This window comes from Trichosurus vulpecula, chromosome 3 (assembly GCF_011100635.1).
Source record: "Trichosurus vulpecula isolate mTriVul1 chromosome 3, mTriVul1.pri, whole genome shotgun sequence".
Lineage (NCBI taxonomy): Eukaryota > Metazoa > Chordata > Mammalia > Diprotodontia > Phalangeridae > Trichosurus > Trichosurus vulpecula.
The window spans coordinates 204,286,797-204,311,477 of NC_050575.1; the positions used below are offsets into that span (position 1 = coordinate 204,286,797).

The following is a 24,681-nucleotide window of genomic DNA, read 5'->3' on the forward strand; positions in this document are numbered from 1 at the left end:
AGCTTTCCAACTCTTAGCAAGTCTGCTGAACTGCTGGGAGGTAACATAGGACTACTAACACATATGCCACCTATAGCAAAGGACTGCCAGCCATTACTGGTGAATAATCATATTAAACGATTCCCTTTTCCCCACTATGGGTGAGATGGGAATGTGGGGCCAGTGGAATTCGGGACTGTAGAATCTACTTACCCACCCTCCCAACCCCCTAAAATGAAACAAAAGCAGGGGGTTTGAGAAAGCTTTTTATTTTTATCCAAAATATCAGTAACAGACACAGTGAAAGGCAACTACAAAAAGGCAGGAAGTGCCCACTCCCACCACTCAGTCACAACAGTGGGCAACAGGAAGTTGGATGGGGGTGTCAAGGGAGGAAGAGGGCAGAGATCCAGCCAGCTGGAGTCCTGGGGCAGGTACGGGGTAGGGAAACCAAGTCAGATCAGGGAGCAAGAAAATGGGCAGGTTGGGAAGAGCTACCCACCCCAGCCAGCAGGGTGGTGGTGGGAAAGGGAATCCCTAGAAGGCCCTTCTCTCTTCACCAGGGGTCCATGGGGCTGGTTCTCTGGGATTTTTCTGCTCTCATATAAGGAGTCAGTTCAGGACTGTGCCTCCATCAATAGTCCCAGGAAAGTCCGCTCCCTCCAGGATCTCAGACCAGGGCCAACCAACTCTCGACACCATGGCTACTGCCACCATCCAAATTGGGAGAAGGCACCAGAGGAAGAGGCCAGGGAAAGAATCGAGAGCTGAAGTCAACCACTCATGAACTCCCACTCACCCACCCAGCCTATTTTATACTCTTTAAATCACACACTTTACTTGAAAAATATATCTCTATCTAGAACTGAGGAGAAAGAACAATATATTACATACCAAGATAAACAAAGGCCCACCATTGCCTACAATATCAACACAATTTGGGATCTGCAAGAATCTATTTTCCTGATGTGGAAGGGGCTGAGGTTGAGGACAGTGTCTGAAGTATCAAAAAGGAAGGGATTAGAGAGGTAAGGAGTGTCCATAAATAATAAAAAACAATTTCATAAAAATCACACCCCAGGCTCTCCCCTCATTTGAAACAAAAACAAAAACAAAAAAATAAAGACACATAAATAAGACAGGCCACAGCAGGTGTTGGGAGATGCTGGAGGCAAGGCCCACCCAAGCTGGTATCTCCCACCATGCACCAGGGCAGGAGCAGCCTCCACCCCAAGGAATGAACTCTTCAAAAATTGGAACATTATTTTTTTTAAGTTCTTAACGTTTTTCTTCTTAAGAGAAAACTCTACAAATCACTTCTCTAAGTATTCACCTGTGTTTGTATGCTCTCTCTACCTACCCCCAAAAGAAGTTATAAAAGGAGTCCTCAACAGGCCAGTACAACTTATCCCTGATCTCTTTTCCCTAGCGTTTACACAAGAGCTCTTGTTTCCCCACTATCTCTTTTCCCTGATGCCACCCTAGGGTAATGCATTGCTACTGCTATAGACATCATAAATGTCATAAACATCGCTATGTGTTAATAGTTCCATCTACCTCTCCTCCACCAATTGCAATGCCTTGGAGATATGGGGTGACCTTGGCCCACCCCTACATAAAAGGACAGCTTGCCCTGGACAGAAATGAGAGAACTGTAGGACCTTGCCTATACTGCCCCCAAGAAATGCTTGGGGTCCATCTAGTTCCCTCTCCTTCCTCCAACTGTTCCCTCTCAAATCAGACTCCAGAATGCCCAACATTAGACCAGGTATCATAAATTCTAAGATCAGAGCAGGAAGAGTTTCAAGAGATTTCCTTTTCCAGCTCTGACTTTCAGGCTAGAGAATTATTGCCATTTTTCATATGAAACAACTGAGGCTCAGAAAGATGAGGAACTGGTAAAGGAACAGGAGGTGGGGATGAGGAAGAGGAAAATTTTCTCTTATATAACCTACCCCGCTCCCCAAAATGCAAAAGCACCCACTTTATGGGAAGAGGGGAGAAATAAGCGGAAAGAAACAGTGGAGACACCCTGGCTGGTCAGTGCCTTCCCCTCCCACTGAGATGGCCAACCCTCCCCTCCCCACCCCTAAGTCTATGCTCTGCTGCCCCTGAGGGCCTCATGCGTAGAACTCCTTGGTAGGGGCTTTCTTGTAGATGGGCTTCTTGCCCAGATCATAGCTGCCTTCATCCTTCTTTTTCATTCGATAGATCAGCAGCAGGATCAGGAATATAGCGAACAGGAGACCCACGGCACCACCAGCAATCAGAGCTAGGGAGGAGGAGGAGGGAAAAGGTGTTAGAGCTTGGAGGGACCTGTGAACAGAGGAAACAGATGCAGAAGGGAACTTCAAGGTCATTTGGTCCAACCCACTCCTTTTCCAGATGAGGGAGGAGCAAAGAGCCAGAGTGGAAAGCTGACCTGCCCCAAATCAGCATATCCTCTTTCAGTGAAAGGCCCCTGGACCTGGGGTCAAGAGACCTAAGTTTAAGTCTAGCCTTAGAGAAGTCTCATAAACCTCTGTCTCAGTTTCCTCATCTATAAAATGGAGAAGATAGTGCCTACTCCCAACATGTTGTCCAATTTATTGGCTGCCTAAGGTGGAGGCAGTTACTTGCCTTCTCTGAATCTTAAATGAATTACTCTACTCATCGGGCATAAATACTTTTATGGGCTTCTTTGAAGGAAAGTTGTGAGGAAAACACTTTGTAAACGTTGAAGAGTTACTATCGGTCCAAATCATGCTGCCAGATGCTTGTGCTTATTCCATTTGGGGAAAATGTTTTCTTTTGGGGAAGGGAGGTCTCTCTGATTATTGCCTGGAAATTGCCGAAAGATAAAATGTACCCATATTTAAAAAAAAAATAAGCCACACAACTTTAAAAGGTTACAGAAATGAGACACCACATGCGCGCGCGCGCGTGCGCACGCACACACACACACACACACACACACAGAGTCCCCAAGAACTTAAGCCAACTTACCTGCCAAGACTTCTGTCTTCTCAAAGATGCTGCCTTGGGCAGTGCTAGACATTGACACTTTGTTGTTCATTTTTTCTTCCTCAAAGGAAAAGCTCTTCTTGGAGAAGATCTCATTCTCCTCCAGCTCTTCAGAGTCCTTGGGACCCTGGCTTGAAGGCTCCTGCTCAAGAATGTGGTTATCCAGGGGCACCTAGAAAGGGACAGAGTATTCAATGGTGTTTAGGAAAGGAAAGCCCAGCCCAGTGTTCACATAACAACTCTGGCCATCTCACACAAAGAGAGAGAAAGAGAGACAGAGAGTGACAAAGACAGATAGAGACACACACACACACACCCACCACCACCACAAAGAGAGAGAAAGAGAGACAGAGTGTGACAAAGACAGATAGACATAGACACACACACACACACACACACACACACACACACAACCACCACCACCACCAGCACTGATCACCAGAAGAGTTAGGGAGAGAGTAAGGATGATTCCAGCTGTGGGTAGGACAGGTCTTCTCACTACATTGCCAGGCAACTGAGGACCATCTTCCCTTTTCAGTTCTGTCACTGCCCTCCACCCACCCCACTCACACCCAAGCACTCTCATCCATCTCTTGAACACACCTGTTTGTTCTCTCACCTCCAGGCTTATGCTTGTGATGGTTCCTATATCCAGAATACCTTCAGGGCCCCTTACTGTCCCCCCACCCCTGCCCCTACCTCAAGTTCCTACTTTTTCAAAGCTCAACTCAAGCCCTGCTTCCCCAAGAAGGCCTTCCCAATTCTCCCCCGCCCCACCTTTACCTTCAGCACTTTGTTCATGCCTCTAATTGATCAGTATTTGAATTCTCTGTTTGCAGGTTAAGGCCCTTCCTGCAGCTCCATGACATAAGAACTCGAATGGAACTCAGCACTGCACCGAGTAAGTGCTTAATAAATGCTGAAATGACCTTACAGCTCATGTCCCTTTAGCATCATATGAAGTGTGCTTGCCCAGGCACTAAGGTTGAATTGCCTTTAGATATGTATGTACACGTACATGCATGTGTGTAGACACATGGGCTGGATGGGAGGCTTCCCTTACTCCCAGTCCCCCTGCCCACCCCACCCTAGGGCAAAAGGGAAGGAGGGAGGAATCAAGGCTAGTGCTACTCACCAATGGCTGAACTGTGTTAAAGAATGTCTCGGATGACTCGGTATCATCTGTAGGGACAGAGGATGGATGTTAAGACAAAGATTGGAAGGGAGCTCAGTTTATGTCTGTTGTTTAGTCGTTTCAGTCATGTCAGACTCTTTGAGTTCCCATTTGGGATTTTCTTGACAAAGATGCTGGAGTGATTTGCCATTTCCTTCTCCAGCTCATTTTTACAGATGAGGAACTATACAGGGTCACACAGGTAGGAAGTGTCTAAGGCCAGATTCGAACCCATTAAGAAGAGTCTTCCTGACTCTAGGTTTGGCACTTTATCCACTGTACCACTTAGCTGTCCAGTCTATGTTTAGATGATGTGAAATTAGCCCAGCTCCCACCCAGAGGGAAGCTTATTTAGACAGGATCTGGGCATCCCGTACTAGAATAGTCTTGTCTGTTTGTCTGGCCTCTCCAAAGGCCAGAAGAGAGCAGGAGGGAAGGATGGCATAGACAACTGTAGGCCCCACAGTGGGCCCTTCAGCGAGGCCCTGGACAAAAGGAAGACTGGCCTGCATTCCAGCTTTGCCACCCACTTGCCGTATGACTAAACAAATCACTTTCCATTTCTAGGCCTTGGACTCTTCCTTGAAAAATGAGGAGTTTAGATTAGATCATTTTAGTCTTTCTCCCTCTAACAGACTTGGGTCTACAGCTGCAAGGAACCCTAGAGACTGTTTAGTCTCCTCCCCTTCCATAAAAGAGGGTTTATACTTGCAAGCACAGATGTGAGGAAAACACATTAAACACATAGAGAAAAGGGTGGAAGATAAATAAGAAATAGGGAGATGGATTTCTGGGCCTCTTGATGCCCTGCCCTCCTCCACCCTCCCTTGGGTGTACCCAGGGCCTTGTTCCAGTTCCCTGAAGATCAGCCACCATGCCTGTCACCTGCCCAACCTCAGCCTCAGCCCAAGTGTCTACTCTACCTCAGCCCAAAGCCCAAGCTTGCTCTCATCCTCCTGTGCCAGTTCTTTCCCCACTTCTTCACCTCCCCCCTTCCCCTGTCCCCCAGCTCTGCCTGCACATGCCCTAATGGTTTCAGGGCTGGTACTTCTCCTTTCCTCCCCACCCCTGGGATGCCCCAAGCTAAAGGGAGGGGCCTGTTAAGACAGGTTGGGGCCAAAGCTCTTGAGAGCAAAAGGCTCAGAGGCAATTTCATAGGCTGTCAGAGTTGGATAGAGCCTGAGTTCAACCCCCTCATTTCTCAGGAAGAAGAGAGCAGCTGAGGGCTGCAGAAGCCAAGGGACGGCCCAAGGCCACGCAGTCAATGAGACCCGGGGGGTCTAAGTCTCCTGACTCCTGGGCCAGGGCTCTTCTCAGGTTCAAATATTTGTTTCCCAGAGCCAGCACCAAATAGGACCTACTGTGGAGGTGTTCAGGATGAAGACGATTGTCTTTGCCTATAAGTTCACACGAGTGAATTGGAGCCCAGATCAGAGGGAGAGGCCCCTCCAGCCAAGAACTGGCAGCAGAGGAAGAATAGTAATGGGGCGGGAGGAGGGGGACCCGTGATCCCAACAGCTTTGGTGAATGCTCTGACAATCGTCAAATAGAAAGGGAAGCCCACACCCCACAACCCCCAGGATCAGGATTGCCTATGGCCTTCTGGGCCCAGAATGTGGCCAAGTGCCTTCCAGAATTACCCTTCCCTCCCTCTCATCCCAGGGGAAATCTTAGAGCTCTCCTTCCCAAATCCCATTCGGGATCCTCAGACCTCCCTACCCTTCTCTAACTTCCTAGAAGGAATTAGGCCTTACCTGTATCTCCTGAGCCTGACAATTCAAAGTCATCAGGCTCTTGTTCCAGAAGGGCCCCTCCCACATCCTCATCATCTGGCAGGTCTCCAGAGGGGTACTGAGCATCATAGAGGTCCCGGGGGTCCATCACTTCTGTCTCACGGATCTGGCCAAGAAGAAGTAAAGGCCTGTCAGCCAACAGTGTCTGCAGTCTAATCAGCTAGATGGAACAGAGAGTCAATCCCCAACACCAGGCCTATCTAGAACACAGGATGAATGTGGGTCCCAACACAGGATGGTCAGGGACAGGGGCTTAAGGAATGTAGCCTGGGCAGTGACCCAGAAAGGGAAGGTCAAGGCCAAGCTCAAACCATTCTGGGTCTGCTGCAAGGGAGCCAAAAGACACAGCCCTCACCCTGGAAGAGCTGTCAGTCAAAATGCAAGAAGGTGGGAAGGTCAGGATGGCAGGACTCACCCTGGGCCTATCTCTTCTGGGCACTGGGAACTACCACAAAAGCTCCAAGGGCTTCAATAAGAGGTGAAAAAGCAAGTGTGGGATACAGTGGACCTTGGGCTACAGGCACTCCAGCCCAGCTGCTAACTTGCTAGGTGACCTTGTATGACCCTAGGTATGACGGGAGCTCCTAGGACAGGAATTACATTTGTTCCTAGCTCTGTGTCCCCTATGTGGGGTATGGCACCTGGCACATTGCAAGCAATTAACAAATGCTTGCTGACTTCTTGGAAGCTCAGTTTTCTGCTCTGAAAAAATAAATATCCTCCAGGTAGAGGTGGAATGGGAGAGACAGACAAAAAGGGATCTCCCAAGCCTGTTCCTTACCAACTACAGAATTCTGATTCCTCTGAATTCCAAAAGAAACCTAGGCTCTTCTCTAAGTATCTGAGGCCTTGAGACTTGATTTCCTTCCTGAAAAACCATGAGGAAATGTGTATCCCTCAGGCAGACTTCTCAGTAAACAGGCCTGACCAAAGTCACCTTCTGCCAGGGAGATGAGGCTGGTCAGGTGCTTAGCACAGGATGAGGGGAGTAGGAGGGAGGAGGAGTTCCAGCCAGGCTTCTAGCTGCCCCAGGCTCTAGGACTCAGAGGATCTGTTCTAGTAGGTGGCTACAGAAAGAGAAGGACCCCCTCCCACCCCTTCCTGCCTACCAGGACACAGGCATCCACACGTACTGTAACAGAGGAGCTCCTAGTGCCTGCCAACAAGGCCAAACCCACAGGCTGCACGCGGGGGCTAGGAATTCCAGCAGCAATAGCTCCTGATTCCCAAACCGTGAAGTCATCTCACAGCAAAGGCTTTAACCCCTTCTATTCTCACCTTTCCTGGCTGGGGGAACTGTTCAGAACAGTATAAAGAGGCGCTGGCCTGGGTAATCTGGAGGCCTACAGTTTTACTCCTAGCCCTAGTCTCTGTCCCACCAACACTTGCTTAGCCTTTCCGGGAGAGGGCTTGCTTCCTTTTCTGATAAATCATGGGGTAGGTAGAAATTGTCCCTGTGGTCCCTCCTTGCTCTAAAGTACTAAGATTCACAGATGGGGCTGCCCAGGAAGGGGGAGAGTGAAAGAGAGAGAGAGAGAGAGAGAGAGAGAGAGAGAGAGAGAGAGAGAGAGAGAGTGTGTGTGTGAGTGTGTGAGTGTGTGTGTGTGTGACATCCACCAAGGAAAGAAAGTCAATGATAGTTCAGTTGTATCAAAAGAGGGCCTTCCCTCCCCATCTGAAGGGGTACAAAGACCCTTTTTAACTTGGCCCCTGTTGAAGACTCCGGCTAACTTCAACTGAAGTGGGGCAGAGTGGGGGGTGGGGGGATCACCAGAACTTGCTATGTGATACAAGAGACCACCTCTCTGCCTCACTTTGATTTATCTAAGTTTGTTAAATGAATTTGCTTTTTGTTTTAACCTATCTAGCATGTACCAAGAAAATAAATGTGAAAGTAATTTCAAAATGGCAGAGGGCTACCTAAACACATGGGTATGACACAGCTAGACCCAGAGAATCCAGGCAGGGTGAGTGGCCATACTCGTGTGCTCATACACATACAACCTCTGAGTCAGCCAGGCACCACCCAGACCCAAGGCTCTGAGTCCCAAGGCTCAACCATTCTCCCTAAAGAGCCAGCCAGGCCTGCTCTGGCCTTCAGACAGCTTACAAGAAGCCTGGTTCAGGCTTAGCTGGAAAAAAAGGTGTCTTGGGGCTGGGGGAGGGGACTAGGGAGGAGAGGAAGAGAGGAAGTGAGGTGGGGAGGAAGGAGGCAGCCCCACTCTCCCATCTGAGTTAGGGTCAAGTATCTACTGATCTTAGAATCCCAGAATTTAACACACAGAACGTCAGAGCTGAAAGGGAATGCGTAGCAGAGGGCCATTCCCTCATGTCTGGAATGTAGGCCTCTCTCCTATCTGTGTGTTGAAATCTATTTCTCAACTTTCTATGATCCTGCCATCTTAGAAGTGATCTTTGCCTGGTTTCCAGCACCCTCAACCTCACATCCTATTCACCTGTAGACATATTTAATCTCTCCTGGATGACCATAAACTTCTTGAGGCCAAGGAGATTTGTACAGAGTATCTACTCTGTTCTCAAGGCAGGTTTATTTTTATTGATTTTTGTCCAACACGGAATATGAGAGCTGGCAGGATCTTTATAAACGATAGAGCTCAATTTCTGTTACAAAGGAAATCCCAGGAGAAAGGTGACTTACTAAAGATTATACGTATGGGGATAGGGGTTGGCACAGAGCCAGTGATGGGCTAGATCGAGCTGCCAATTGGTAACACTTCAATGTGAGCATTCACACCTTGAAAATGGGCAAATTCTACTCTAAGAAAATGTCAATAATACAGATTAAGGTTAAATGTGGGTCTTGCATTTTCCCCCCGGAGAGCTGGTTGTTAAACATATACCAGCAGATTCCAGCCTAGAATCCTAGGCAATTACGGGACCCTCAGGAGGTGGTATATCAACATGCTCTGGGTACAGCCAGCACTAGAGGTAGGCCTAAGCCAGGGCCAAGATGGGGGCACCAAGTGACCCCTGGAGACTCATGGCCCGCCATCATTTCCCTCCTAGCCCTAATTTGTAGCCCCTTTGTACAGAGGACCCATTCAGCACAGGGTGGCTTTCTTTCAGAACCCAGGCCACCCAGTAGTCTATGTCTGCAGAGGCTTCTACCTTTCCCAACTCGAGGACAGGGAACTTGCCCTTAAGAGCTGGGCAAGATCAGCATCCCATAAAGCACTTTGTGTGTGTATCTCCATAACTCCTTACAGCCAGTCTGTAGTTTCTCTACCTCCCTGTTCTTGCCACCTGAGAAAGGTCGCCTTCCCGGAAAGGAACAGAGGGTTCTCTCAGGCTTTGCTGGGCTCCAAGGACAAAAGGTTGCTGGGCCTCACAGCCTAGACTGGGAGTCTGGAAACCCAAGCTTAAACCCTAGCTTGACCATCTATATTATAGCTACATTAGGTAAGTCGCCGCCTGATTATGTTCTTTAAAAAAAAAAATGGGGAAAATGCTAATACTACCTGTCTCCAAGTTTGTTAGGAAGAAAATACTAAAGAAATGGGAACTAGTATTATCCTAAGGTCTCTTCAAGTTCCTAGGCTCAGAGCTATAGAGGGCTGGAGGGTTCTCAGGCCACTCAGCCTAACCCCCTCCCCGCTTATTTCATTGATTAGGAAGCTGTTGCCCAGGTGTTGTCCAAGATCACAGAGATAACAACTATCAGAAGCAGAATTTGAATTCAGGCCTTCAAAGCCAGAGGGGCTCTTCCCACTGGATCATGCTACTTCTAATTTAGAGACCATGAATGCCAACAAAAGGCTTTACACACAGAGAATCAGAGCTAGATCCCTTTTAGAGACTGTCCAGCCCCCTCATGTTATGTGAAGGAAAATTGAACTGCCCAAGGTCAAATAGCTCAGGTCTTTTTATGACATGGCTGTGGCTGCTCTAAACCATCCTGCCCTAAACTATGACAGGATACAGCGTGAAGGAGAAATGATAAAGAAGATGCTGACTCCCTACCCTTAAGAACCACTGTAGGTCAGTACCAGACTGAAGAGTTATAAAGTATATGGGGAGAAGACCCTCAGGGTTGGGGTAAAAATCCAGCATTAATTGCAGTCAGTCATCAGGAGTCAGATCTCTCACCCCTACCCACCCTTCCAGTAGGATAAAGGCATCAGATGCCAGTTATTCTGACTACCAGACAACAGGCCCAGCCTGCCTAGGAGCCCCCGATCCTAGCAGGAAGGTAGGAGAGGAAGGCAGGGGCATAGATCTTCCCTTGCAGGCTCCTGGAAGAAGCCTCAATGTCTTTCTATCATCCACCAGGCTCTCCACTCCACCTCTCTTCCCAGTGCCCACAGAGCAAACACAGAGAACCTCTAGGTTGTTTAAAGTACTGTTTAAATGGAAACTTGGCCCCTTCTCTAGAGGGCTCTAGGCAGGGCCTGGTTAACTATTTGTGAGGTGAGGAGAGAGAGAAGGGCACATTCAGGGAAAATCTCTAAGACTTGGCCCTTGAGGTTGGAGGAAAGGGACTAGAAGCTGTAGATTATTTTGCTTCCTTCATTCCTTCTGAGGGTCAAAATATCTGCTGGTTAATGAGGGTGGTCCAAATAAGGGAGGGGGTACTGCTCAGTGTTCCCCTCCTCTGGCTCCTGGGAATCACTGCTGTCTATAGTTCAGCATCCATTGGTGAAAGCAGAGGAAGAAAGGAAGAAAACTGCAGGGACAGACACCCTGTCCTCTCCCCACCCCATAGGATGAGAATTGCCCAGGGAAATAAAGACCCAAGTGTCCCCAACACCCACACTGGGACTGTTCCATCCAAAGCACTGCAGACCCGGTTCATTTGGGATCTTCAGGCACCCTGTAACCAGCCCCTTTGGATTTCACAAACCATTTTGCCTTATATATCTCAGATTCACTTATACAGGAAAACTTTATTATACTCCAACAGTCTTCTTTCTTTCTCCCTCTCACCTCCTTCTGGCTTAGAGTGACCGAGCTCTTATCAATTCCAACATATAAGTATCTAGCATATGCAGAGGGCCCTGCTAGACATCATAGAACAAGACACAGCACCCCCATCCTCAGTTTATAGTCTAATTGTAGTGCCTGCATGTACACGTACTTGCACAAATGTACAGAAAACAAGGCATAAACATGATAAAAGGAGAATCATGGCAAAGAGATGAACCATTTAGGGGAGAGATGTGGAAGTGAAACCAGAGAAGGCTTCATGGAAGAGGCAGCATATGAGCTGGGGTTTGAAAGGAAGAAAAGGATTTCAAAAAGCTATAGCGTAGAGGGGGAATAGTCTGAGAGAGATTAGTAGATCTGGGAATAATCTGGTGGAAACTTCAAAGCGAATCCATCTGGTTGGTAGGCAAGGCCTCTTTTAAAACCTGAAGGCAATTCTGCAGCCCCTCAAAGAAAAACTGAGCAGGAATGGATTCAGCCAGGGAGAAATCCAAGGCAGTTAAAAATTAAAGGCAAATGTGTGTGTTGAGGAAGGTGGTGGATTGGAAAAGAGTGAAAAGTAGCAGGAGCTTGAGACCTGGAAAATCAGCCCAATGACCACTGGAATTTGCTCGGCCTATCTTTTTTTCTCCGGGGTGGGGTGAGGGCGGAAGAATGAGACTCACATTTCCTCCCCCAACACAGTATGCGAATGCCCACACATATGTACTTCTAGCTCTAAATCCTATGGTCATGGTACCCAAGGTCACAAGGGATGGCTGATCCAGAGGGCTGAGCACTTTTCTCAGACTCAGAGAATGTCAGAGTTAGAAGGAGCCTTTAAAAACCAGCCAATACAGCCTTCCTCACTTTGCCAGAGGCCCTAAGAGGGGAAATGACTTGGCCAAAGTCGCACATGCAGTTACTGATACTCAAAAAGTTAAACCAGGTCTCCATGGGGGCTCAAATGGCCAGCAAGGCAGGCAGTTCTGCTCCAAGGTCGGGTTACTTTCAACACAATCACTCTGGGGAGGGAGCCCAGATCCAGGCTGCCAGCATCTAGGAAGGAGTTTTTACAAGAACCCTGTGCGGCAGCCTATTCATCCCCATGTAGAGGGCAGATCCCGGCTAGGGTACTGGGGGACATGGGCAGGAAGGCCCTTCAGGTGGGACCCAGTTCTGCACTTTGTATGCACCTCCCTGATCAGGTGGAGCTTGGTTTTGGGGATGCTAGAAAGTGTTCAGATCTCTTTCAGATAGCTAAGGCAGGCCACAGGAGAGGAGAAAGAGCTGCAGCACCCCACCCCCTTCCTCCAGGGGCTCACAGACAGAGATGCATTGAGCCTGGCCTTTTAATCTGAGAACCAGATCTGAAATCCCTGCCGGATAAGTGTCCTGAGGAGCTCTCAGGCTCTGAACACAAATCTCCTGTTCTCCCAATCTCAGGCAATAGCTTCTTTCCAGGCCTGTCGTCCTTAATTATATCACCCCCTGTAACCAATCCAGAAGGCCTGGTTCCCCAGACTCTCTCTCTTCAGTCCCCGAGGGTGGGAGGAAGGGTGGGCATGTACCCTTGGGGAAAGCCTCTTCTCTGGAAAGGATCAATCTGCCCCACAAAAGTTGGGCAAAGCAGGTCAGGCTTCCCCAGGCTGGGGATAGAAGAGGCCGCCTGATCTCCCCGGGTGATGGGGCATCAGCCAGCCCCACCCCACCCCCACCTCCAGGCTCTGAATGGGAGATTTTTCATAAGGTCCCAGTACACAGGGTCCCGGCAATTGGCCACAAGCTGTTTCTCTGCTTGGATCATTCTTTCCACACACATACTTGCCACGCCACCCCACCCCCTCATCCCTTTCCACTACCCGGTCACCTGACTTCCAGCTCCTTTGGCTTCAGGGCAGAAGGAACTGGGAACAACTGGGCTGCCAGCCCCACACAGGGGCAGCCCTTCTTCCTCCCCCACTCCAGACCACTGAGATTAAACAGACAAGGTCCCTGGTGGACTGGCACACTCACACTTAAGGTTGCTGCCTGAAGGAGACCAGCTGGGCAACACAGGGACCAAGAATGTACATGTATGTGCATTTGGGAGAGAGCGCCCATTTTCCAGATGATGAAACTGAGGTCCAGAGAAGGGAAGCCAAACCACTGGCCAGGACCCAGGGGTCCTGACTTTCAGTCTAGCACAGTCTCCATTACATGTAACACCCCAAACTCCTTCCCTCCTTCCTACTCTTCCCTTTCCACAGAATCTCACTGCAACCTGTAAGACAGATCCATTCTTTTCCCCCTCCCCACAAAGTATCTTCAACCCTGGGCCTGCAGACAGCAGGGAGGGACACCTAAGAACTAGTTCTAGTTTAAATATAAACTCATCTGATAATTCGCAAACAGCCTAGTTCTTAGGTAAATAAATAGAGAATTCTGGATCTAGGCCCCACCACACCCTTTTCCCCAACAACAGAGCAGTAGGGCAGAGGGAGAAAAGCAGCTGCTTCTGCGGGCTCCACCCCCGGGACCCCTCAGGGAAGGGAAAGGCACCACCCCCCAACCCCACTCCCACCTCTGCAGCCCAGGCTTAGGGGTTTCTGAACTGGGGCGGACTTAGGGGTAGAGGGCAAAGCCCAATTCAGTAGAAAGAAAACAGACCTGAGTCCAAGGCCATGGGTTGGAGTCCCAATTTTGGAACTGAAGTTAATTAACTGGGGGACCTGGAACAAGAACTTCCCTTCTCTGGCCCTCAAGTTTTCCCATCTATAAAATGAGAAGGCTGGACAAGATTTCGAGGGCCCATGCTAGCTCTGACACTCTGGGACTCTGGGGGCAAACACAGCCAAGGGATTCAGAATGACTGGTTGTTGACCCAAGAGGATCTTTTCCTATAGGGGTTAATGAGGCCCTGACCCCTAAACCATCAGGTAGACACATTTCCTCCAGCAGAGGAAGCTGTCCAGACTCCAATACCTTCCCACCCCAAGACGGAGAACCGAGGAACTCATTAGCACAATGTCTTGTAGTATTTTTCTGTTAAAACAAGTTTTATTGATGCCCTCTAAAATATTAATCATTTCCAGATACACCCCAAGGCAGCTATGTGGCTCAGTGGATAAATGCTGGGCCTGAAGTCAAGAAAACCCGAGTTCAAATCCAACCTGAGACACTTACTAGCTTCGAGACTCTGGACAACCTCTGTTCACCTTAATCCACTGGAGAAAGAAGTGGCAAACCACTCCAAAATGTTTGCCAAGAAAAGCCCATGGAAAGTATGGTCCACAGGGTCATGTAGAGTTGGACACAACTGAACAATAAAAGATACACCATAGCACTAAACACTCTTACAAAACGATTGCTTTGTAGCAAAATGAGACTGGAAGAAATTAACTGATTTGCTCCGGGTCACACGACTGCTAAGACTCATAGTTTGGACTTGAACCCAGTTCTCTGGGTCCTCTAGCCAGTTTCTTTTCTACTTCACACTAACTCTTCAGAAGGACTAAAGGCCAGGTGCTTTGCCTTAAGGGGGTCTGGGGCAGGCTTCATCCTGTCCCTGACTCTGTTCTTTAGAAAGGGTGGCAGGTAAGTCAATATTTAACTGACTTTTCAAGGAAAGGACTAAACAGCTTTCCTGGGCCCCAAGGGGCCTCCCAGTCTGTGCCCCACCAAGCCTGGAGCAGTTCCCAAGAAGCACGAATGACTCAGGGTGAGTTACTCCGACTGTGACTCAGGGACCTAGAGCTAAGGCCCTGTTCTCCAACAGGTCATCTCCAAAGACTTCTCCCCATTCCACCCCAGCATGGAGGCTTGTCCTTCAGTATGGTGCCAAGATGGGTTTCCAGCTCCCTCCTCCACTGATGTGGGACTGCCAGTCGGGAGCCTGACTTTTCAAATTCACAAAGTGGGGCGGCCTTGACCCCCCACAGTCTAGCATTCAGAGTCCTTAGAAAAGCCCTGAACGGAACTTCTGTTGCTGGGGAGGTGGGGGCAGCAAGGACTGAATTCTGAATCGCTGGTTTGTCTGACATCCAGCTGAGTTAAGAGGCACCAGCTTCCCTCTCCTCCCCCACAGGCCAGGGAAGGACCAAGGCCTGGACCTGCTTTGCTCAGTCACTAAGGCAGAGTACCTCTACCTGTTGGCTTCCCAAGCCTACAGCAAGCTCATGTGCCCATTCGTGGGCACATCGACATGCTGGAGCGGGCAGAGACCCTGGAAGGGACTTTAGGAATCATTTACATGAGCCAACCCTCTGGTTTTATAGAGCAAGAAACTTAAAAAGGAAAGAAGGCTTGACCCAGGACACATAGCTAATTAAATAGGAGAACCAGGCTTTCTAACCACTAGGCCAGGACTTCTCTACCATACCACATGTCCAAAAAAAATTTTTTTTCTTTCTAGGCCCAACCACCTTGCAATTAAAGAGTTAAACCTAAACCTCCCACATTCTAAGGCACAGTTAGGTAGCACAGCAGATAGTCTGTAGTCAGGAAGACAAGAATTCAAATCTAACCCATCTGCCTCAGTTTCTTCAACTATAAAATGGCTTAATAGCACTTACGGCATAGAGCTGTTGTGAAGATCAAACAAGATAATAATTGCACAGCACCAGGTCCCTAGTGGCCACTTAATAAGTGCTAGTTTTCTTCCTTCCTTAGATAAAGTAGAGGTCACTCTAAGTTCTAGTCCCTGCTCCCCTCTCCCCTACAAAAAAAAATCCTCACTTCCAATGACCAATCTGCCCACCTTGTTAGGTAGGGTTAGGCTGCCTACCACCAGGTTAAAATAGCTAGGGTCCTGGGATTCTTTTTAACTCTCCTGCATTTCAGGGCCACATTCCAGGAAAAGAGTCACGAGGTGACACACAGATGGTGACACACAGATACACAGGTCTCCAATCCTAGAGAGGTACCTATAGAAAGCCCTATAAATAAAGGTAATGGAGTATCTAAGGAACTCTACTGGGTCCAAAGCCAGCCCTCTCCAAGGACGTTCTTGGCACCCAGGCCCGCCCTCCATGCAGCTCAAAGCCAGCACCATCCCCAAAAGAATGCAGTATGTAACATCTCCTAGCTGATTCCCAGCCTTCCTTTAAGACACAGCAGATCTTCAGTGACCCTGTAGCTGATTTCCATTCCCCCCTGCCCCCTGCCCCCGCCCATGCCCCTCCAGCCATCTTTCCCTTCACTGAGGAAGTACAAAAATTAAAGGAACTGGGAGCAGGTGGAGAGCTTAGAGATCACAGGGTATAATAATCCCATCAATTTTACAAACAAGGAAACAAGCGAACACATCCAGGTAGCAGGGCTTGGGATTTGAACTCAGATGTTGTCTCTCTGTTTCCCTCCATACAGTTCTTGAATATATCTGGTCCTTCCCAGCCAGACTAGGAGCTCTCAAAGAGGTGGGACTATGATTTATGTTCCCACCCCTCCAGGGCCAACAACTTTGTCCTCTAGGTAGCAGACAGCTGATAATAAACACCCTGTTGATTGATGGGAGTTGTCCAGATGTAGGGACAAGAAAGGTGAGAAAAATCAACATCCTCCCTGGTCAGAGCAGCTGGGGCATCATATACTGGCCTGGAACGGGAGCTATTCTTCCATATGGAAGGCACAAGGTATAATGACCCAAAAGCAATACAAATAGATAGATGGCAAAAATAAATCCAGTGCTGGGCTTGGCTGGAGTTAAAAGATCTGAGTTGGAGTCCAATCTTGGACACTTACGAGCCACTTAAGTCTCTAGCCTTATTTCCTCATTCATAAGAAGGCAGATAACAGCACCCGCTTCCCAAGGTTGTTTTGAGGCTCAAGTGAGATAACATATGTAGACACTGGATAAATTTTAATTATTATTCTATGACTCCATTTTCCTTTCAGCTCCTTGACCTTCTCAGCTTCAAAGACCTCAGCTTGTCTGAACACTGGCAGGGCTGACAGCATGAATTTGGATTCCAGTTTTAGCACTAACTAGCTGTGCACCCTTGGACAAGCTTCTCTCCTTTGGGCCTCACTTTTACTGATAAAAATGGGGGCAAGGGGGTTGGCTTACCTGACCACTTATCTCTAGGGTTCCTTCTTGCTCTGACTTCCTAAATTCTAGAGGCTCTCTCCACCCTATCACTGATCTCTTCAGCCTATTTCTGAAGAACACTTCCAAGTGGTCCCTCTCTTCCAGACTGGAGTTTAAATGCAATAGGAACATTTTTGAAGGTCTCCCCCAGTGGTTTCTATTCCCTCACCCAGACATCTATGCATTCAAGAGGGAGATTGTCTGACCAGGCTAAAAGCTTTCCCTAAGTCCAGATGTGCTGGGAACCAGTGACCAGCTCTACCACCCACCGTCTAAACTCTGGGCTAGAGAGGTTGGAAGAAAAATGTTTCCCCTCTTCCTTGTGGCGATAGCTTAGCCATATTCCCTACAAAGACCTAGATGAGGGCCTACTCATCATTCTGTTGCTGCCCTGTTTTTTTTTTTTTCCCTCCGTCATTTCTGGAGATATCCACCCTCCCCACCTCCTAGATGGACTCTCCCTTGAAACACAAGCAAAAATACTAAATTACAGTGACCTCACAGGACAGTGTATATAACATTCTGCCCTAGTGGTCTCTTGCTTCTCCGAGAAAGATTTCATTGTCTATCCCCAGGGACCATTTATTGGTTTTTCACTTACTCAGTCTGGCTTCCTTTAACGATCTTTTCATTTCTAGGGATGTAGTCATTGTGTACATTGCTTTTTTTTGGTTCTACTCATTTCACTATCAGTTCACAGAAATCTTCCCATGTGGCTTTGAATTCTGCATTAGTCATTTCTTATCACTAATATTCCATTAGATTCACATGCAGCAGTTTTTCCAGTCTCTCCCCAATTATCAGACACTAACTTTGTTATGACAATAAATGCTATGAATATTTTGGCATATGTTGGACCGTTGTTTCTGCCTTTGACCTCCTTTGAGGGGATCCTTGACTACCTTCTACAATAAGATGGACAGGTTGGAGATTGTCACCCCTATTTCATAGAAGAGGAAACAAGATCCAAAGAGGATTAAGTGAAAGAATACTGAATTAGTCAGATTACAAAAGTTCAAATCTTGCCTCTCTGCTATGTCCAACCAGTGACTTGGGGCAAATCATTTCACCTCCCCCTATGTCTCAGTTTCCTCTTCTGAAAAATGAAGGGGTTGAATTAGATGACCTCTATCACCCCTTTCCACATCTCCCTCCAATAACAGTAGGGCCCAGGCCACGGCAGCCAGCTTGTTTGAGCCAGCCACTCCAACAGGAGACAAGGAGGCCTTTAATTGGTTGGGGCAGGAAAACTGAGTAGGGCACCGAAGGAACAGGCCCCAGGGAGTGCCCTCCCCACCGGACAGGAAGAACTGGTTTGAAATTGTAACCAACACTGGAGCATGGGCCCAGGCACCGGGCCCAAGAGGGGTGACCCACAAACACTCCGTACAAGGACAAACATCGAAGGGACCTGCTTCTACCCAGACCCCCTCCTGGGAGCCTGTCACATGAGGCAGAGTGAAAGGCTCAATAGAATTTAGAGCTGGAAAGGGCCTTATCTAGTTCCATTCTCTTATTTTCATGGATGAAAAAACTGAGGGCCAGAGAGGTTAAGTGATCTGCCCAATTTCAAGCCACTTTGAGTGAAGATGTTTCCTCAAAACGGAAACCAAGTGAGAGAGTAGGACATAATAGAAAAGTTACACCTGTGTGACCTTGAGCAGCAAATAGCTTCTCTACCCTGGGCCTCAGTTTCTTTATCTGTAAAATGAGTGTTGGACTAGGGTCTAAGGGACCAGCTCTAACATTCTGCTATTTGTGAGCACAGGATAGAGTCAGGAGACCCAAGTTTTAATGCTAGCTCTGGGCTATTGCACAAATCACTGAACCTGATTGGACATGGTCCATCTAGGGAGCCAAGAATGCCAGATTAGGAATCGATAAACCCAGGCTCTAAGTCTCAGCTTTGTTACAAAATAGCTGTGTGATGGGGGCCTCAGTTTCCTCATCTGCAAAACTGATATAATTTCTGGCTTCCAGGGTTGGGGGGAAAAATGATCAAATAAAAGAATAGGTGTGAAATGTGTTAGAAAAAAAAATTTATCATTATAACCTCCTCCCTTCTCCCATCACCTTTGCATTAACCCCTTATTCTCTGCTTTCCCTACCCCAAGCTCAGACCTCCATCAGGTGACAGAAAAGAATAAGTATCTTTGAGAGAAATCTTGGGCCTTTTTTCTTTGTTTAAAGGGCCAACAGAAGCTAGAGAACTGGAGCCTTTGGGCAGAGGTCAAAGATCAATGACCTCTATCAGGAGTCATGCAAGCAGTAGCAGGTTGCCTTATCCCTGTGACTCAAGTAAACAATTAACTCTTCCACTTAGGATAGACGGCCAGGCTCCCTTCTAACTCTCTTCACTTCCTCAATACAGCAGGAGCTACATCTAGCCTGGCCAAAGGGCTGCACTGAACCCAAAAGTCACTGCTACTAGAAACTGATGCTCAAAAGGGGAAAAATTCCTTCCCCCACTTCTGAGCTGCCTATCACTCTTTAGGGCCCTCCAACCTAACAGGCAGGGCTTGGGAGTGTGCACCGGGGACACATTACTGTGGGTGGCTTAGAGTTAGGAGAGGAAGGTGTCTTCCACTAACCACAAAGTACCTGATAACAAATAAAGGCTCTTCTTCATTTATAAAGCTCCTGAAGGGCACTGAGAGGGAAAGAAATACTGTACCATGTAGTGAAACTAAGTCCTAGACCCCAAGTCAGGAGACAAGAATTCCACTCCCAACCAAACCAATGTAATAATCATGTGACCTTGACCAAACTGTCCCTTATCTAGGTGTCTCAGCTATAAAATGGAAATAAGGATGTTTACAACACATGTTTACCTTGCAAACATGAGATCACAGGATCAGAATTAGAGCTGAAAGGAACTTTGAAGGTCATCGAAGAACATAACCTCTGGAGAAGCATATTTGAGGCCCAGAAATGCCAAGTTATTTTTATCAAGGTCAAAAGGTTGATAACAGAACCAGGTTTTGAACCCAAGTCCTTGGACTCTAAATCCAGCACCAAGACCCATAAAAATAGAAGGCAGTATAGGCAGCAGTGTTCTGCACACAGTAGGTGTTGAATTCTGCTATTTCCCTACTGATCATAAAGTTCAGATCTAGAAGGAACCTCAGACCCAGTCCAGGATTGTCATTTAGCAGAAGGAAAACAGGGCTCAAAGAGGAAAGTGACTTGTTCCGGAAGTCACACGGGGCATGGGCAATGAATGGGGCCTTTTCAAGCCTTTGCCGGTGCTGTCTCCTCCTCCTCCTCCTCTCTGCAAACCTGCCTATCCTTGCAAGCAGCTGTGGTTTAAGTAAAAAGAATCCTGGGCTGGCTTTGGGCAGGATACCCGATTTCTTTCTACTTTCAGCCTTGCTACTAGCTCACCATATGACTCTGGATAAGCCTCTCCACCCAATCACAAGATCTGGAACTCATGGAGAGTTCAGAAATCATCCATTCCAACCCACTCCTTTTACAGAAAACTGAGGCCTAGCGCTGGGAAATGTTTTGCCTAAGGTAGCAGAGCCAACTGACCACAGAAGTGGAATTCAAACTGTCCAGCAGACCCAGCTCAAACTCAAATAAGGAAAACAGAAATGACCATCTTTCCCCCACAAACTAGCCCTGCTTCTATAACTTCTGGATTTTTATCATGGGCCCCACTAACTATCCTTCCAGTCCCCCATCCCTGTCCCCATCCCCGTGACCATCTTAACCCTGGTTTCATTCTCCCACTCACTCAACCCCAGATATCCAGTCAAATCAATGCCAAATTTTGTTTCTCCTTTGATGACACTGCTTTCGCCTGTCCCTTTCTCTCCACCCACAGCCTCTACTCTATCTCAGGCCTCATCATTTCTCACCTGGACTATTACATTAACTTCCTAAATTGGCCTCCCTGCCTCCAATTAGTTACCAAAGTAAAATTCTGATAGATCTGGTCTGACTCTAATTCCAATGGCTCATTACCTCCAGGACCAAATAAATATGCACTCCCCTGTTCAGAGTTCACAATCTGGCACCAAATGACCTTTCCAGACTTACTACAAATTACCCCTGTTCTTTCTCCAAAATCGTGGTCCAGGCCAATACCTTGCTATACAACACACACAGCACTCCCATCTCCTGCCTGACACACAGGAGGCTCTTTATAAATGCTTGTTGAATGGGTTCCAAATCCTGTGTTCCTTCTAGAAGACCCAGTGTCTCTTTAGTTATTTTTCTCCTCAAAAGATAGCCTGAATTTGATAGGGGCTTCACCTTCCGGTTCAGTAATTCAGCATTTATTAAGCTCCTACTATGTTCCAGGTCCTGGGAATACAAATCCAAAGGAGTACTCTCTGCCCTCAAAGGGCTTTCCTTATTCAAGGTCTACCTCCCCTAGGCAGCACCGGCTACTGTAGCCCAGGATTAGTCTCTCTTTTGGGGGCTCCCAAAGAGCAGGTAGTATGAACTACCAGGACTTTTGATTCGATAGTTTTCTGCTACTTGTTTATGAGTTTTATCTTCCTCCCAAAATGAGAAGTTCCTGGAGGCTACTATTATTCTGCTGAAACAGTACACAGGGCAAACACAGGTGGCCCACCAGGATATTTACATACACCCCCCTTTTTAGTAGTAATGATAATAATAGCTAGCATTTAAGATTTGCAAAGTGCTTTACAAGTTAACTCATTTAATAATGATGATGATAGCTAGCATTTAAATAGCTCCTACCAGTGGCATTATGTTAAGCACTTTACAAATATCTCATCTGAGCCTCACAACAGCCCAGTGAGGTAGGTACTATTATTACAATTGGGCAAACTGAAAGCAATCAGTGGTAAAGTGACTTTTCCAGATTCACACAGCTGGTAAATGTCTGAGGCCATACATCAACTCAGGTCTTCCCAATTCTCTGTCCCTGTACAGGGACTCCCTCACCTGCACTTAGTCATCTCCAAGAGGGTGAGCCTGGTTCTAGTGAACTCCACTGACTTCCCTCAGCCTTCCTGCATATTGCTTCCTTTTCCAGGGTCCTTATAACACCTGGGGCACTGGACTAGTGGGCTATTGAGCTGTTCTCAAAACACTGAAATTATTCAATTCTCTCAAGACTCAGGTGAGGTGCCATTTCTTCCTCCAGGCCTTCTTCCCTGATCTCAAGCAGAAACCATTCTCACCTTCCTCCAACTTCCACACAGAAACTAATCTTGATGGGGCAGCTAGGTGGTGCAGTCAGTAGAGCACCAGCCTTGGAGTCAGGAGGACCTGAGTTCAAATTCGGCCTCAGATACTTGACACACTTACTAGCTGTGTGACCTTGGGCAAGTCACTTAACCCCAATTGCCCTGCCTTCCCCCCCTCAAAAAAATAGCTAAAAGAGCATAAAAAAAAGAAACTAATCTTGATCAATGTTATGAAAAACTCAAATAGAAAGGGAACCACTAATGATACATAAGGATCCCGAGGGCCACAATTGACTTGTTCTTAAAATAGAATATTGTCCATGTTTTATATTTATTTGTTTTGCTAAATATTTCCCAAAGACATTTTAATCTAGTTCAGGCAGCTAGTCTGAAAGCCCTGATCTAGACCTTTTGACTTTCCCCCATCACTTTGTTTTCTTCATCTACGGACATGTCATATTTATCTCCCTCAAGCTCATAGTCCCTGCCCTCAAGAAGCTTATGTCATTTTCTCATCTCTTATTTCCAACAGAGTTCCTTGCAGAGAAATTTGTTGAATGGAACGACATCATTACCCATCCTGTCCAAAGGTTGCCCCCAAACTGTTCTCAAGAGGCCTCAGAATTCTAAGTTGAATCAATATTTAATGATTAAGCTGCTAGGGCTCCTAGGCCTGGGCTAAAGGTTAGCCAGAAAATGGTAACCAGCCCTGCTCCAGACAACAGACAGGGTAAAGAACAAAGTTTCACACATGGTGGGCGGGGATTTGGGGAGTTCGGGATGGGTAAGAGTCAAGAAAGTACTGTTTCCTCACCCCAAAGGAGTCGACTCTTTGCTTACTGTAGTTTATGAGAATAACTCCTGGCAGTCCAGGTTCCCTCCCACACTCACATCTCAGGCTCCACCAGGTGGAAAGAATAGTACAGCACATTTTTTATGTAAACTTTTAAAATTCCAAAGCACTTTGGCATCCATCATCTCTTCTGATTCTCAAAACTGAAGCTCAGGGCAATACTTAAGTATAAACTACATCATCCCCCTTTTACAGTAGAGAAAATTGAGTCTGCGAGGGGAAGTTACCAGTACACTGTCATCCCTTGAGCTCAGGAACCAGTCTAATGTTAACTTTGTATCTCTCACAACAAGAACGAATCTCTACATACAGTAGGCACCTAATCAAAGGATGTTCAAACTGACTTGTCCAAGGTCAGGAAGTTAGAGACAGAAAAAGGGCTTGAAAACCCAGGCTAGAAGCCTGGGCCTTTTTCTACCAAGAGCATTTCAACTTTGTTTCTCCCTCCTTCAAGTGGGTAGGCAGGAGGGGTGGGGAGAAATTGGAGGTCAGCCTCTAGATCGTAGCATGCCACAAGAAATGAACCCAGATCCAGAAGAAGAGAGGAAGGAAGGGCGCCTATCACCAATCCCAAACTCCAACTCGCACGAAATACTGTAAAGATTTAGAGTCGGAGAGAATCGTGACTCCGTCATTTACTAGCCAATCTGGGCCTCAGTTTCCTCAACTGTAAAATGAGGCAACTAGATGAGTTTTAAGATTGAAAATTTCAGCTCTAAAGTTTTACCTATGCGCGCTCGATCAGTCCCCCAGCTGGCTGCACCCTCCCCCCACCCCCCCATCACTCCAGTGAAGGCAGGCTGGGGCCCAAATGAGGGGGTGGATGGCTGCGGGTGGTGGTGCGGTGTAGCGATGGGATAGGGGGCTGGCCACAGGGCGGGAGTGGGGTGGGGGAGTCAGTCTCAAGTTAGTCACGTCCCTGACAGTAAGGAAACTCGGGGAGAGGAGGGAGGACCCCCAGTATAGGTCGGGGTGGAGGCAGAGGCGGGGTTGATGGCATTCTGGGTCAGTCATCCTAAGGAGGGGTGAGTTGAGGGCAGAGGAGCCCAACCCCACACCCCCGTCTCTGGTCCCCCTCTACTTCACCAACACTCCGGAGTAAAGTTCAGGGGGAAAACAAAGTTAACTCTAGTGGAAGTGGCCGCCTCCCTCCATCCCTAGGGTTTGGAGACTAGAGTCCGAGCACGGCTTCCCCGCCCCCGCCATGCACCCCAGGCACAAAGCAGGCGCCAAGCCCTCCCCACTTCCACCGAACCGCCCCCCCCTTCCAAGAGCCATTCAGAAACACTTGGATCTCTAAGCACCTACCGATTCGCCTACGGCGCTAGCCGCCAGGAGCAAAAGGGCGAAAAAGCCGAATGGGGGCATGGTGCCTCCCAGCCAGGCTGGCGTGTGGAAAGCTTAGGACAAGGATCCGGACAAGTCCGGAGCCGGCTGCGCGCGTTCCTCTTATAGGTGGCGTGCTGCTGCTGCCGCCCCTCCCCGTCCCGCCCAGTCAGGGCTTTTGGCTGCCGCCCCCGCCCGGAATTCCCCAGCCTGGACTGCTCCCCGGAGCTCGAATGGCCGAGCCCCCAGGCTGCGGAGGCTCACTCCCTCAAGGGAAGGAACAGCAAACCCACGCGGAATGCCGGAAAGCCCTATTCAATCGGAAAGGTCTCTTCTTCCAGTCCCGGTACACACACCAGTGCTTCAGTGGCCTCTTCTCTCCCCGCCCCCCCCTC

The 24,681-nt window shown here is 48.0% G+C and overlaps 1 protein-coding gene across 1 annotated transcript; it reads right to left on the bottom strand.

Annotated features, from left to right (window-relative positions):
* Window positions 1-229: 229 nt before the first annotated feature.
* SDC4 (syndecan 4) lies at window positions 230-24,665 on the bottom strand. The gene is made up of 5 exons (XM_036752548.1): window positions 24,269-24,665; window positions 5,911-6,055; window positions 4,118-4,164; window positions 2,965-3,154; window positions 230-2,251 (listed from the first exon to the last, which is right to left on the bottom strand). The coding sequence occupies exons 1-5, from the start codon at window positions 24,326-24,328 to the stop codon at window positions 2,100-2,102; spliced, it is 594 nt and encodes a 197-aa protein (XP_036608443.1). The 5' UTR covers window positions 24,329-24,665; the 3' UTR covers window positions 230-2,099.
* Between the last annotated feature and the right edge of the window lie 16 nt (window positions 24,666-24,681).

Excerpts from the sequence above, each read along its gene's own strand:
- SDC4 (XM_036752548.1), bottom strand. The coding sequence starts at position 24,328 with ATGCCCCCATTCGGCTTTTTCGCCCTTTTGCTCCTGGCGGCTAGCGCC. Across the intron at positions 6,056-24,268 it reads CTAGCGCCGTAGGCGAATCG|ATCCGTGAGACAGAAGTGAT; the intron begins GTAGGTGCTTAG and ends CTTCTTGGCCAG. Across the intron at positions 4,165-5,910 it reads GTCAGGCTCAGGAGATACAG|ATGATACCGAGTCATCCGAG; the intron begins GTAAGGCCTAAT and ends CTGTCCCTACAG.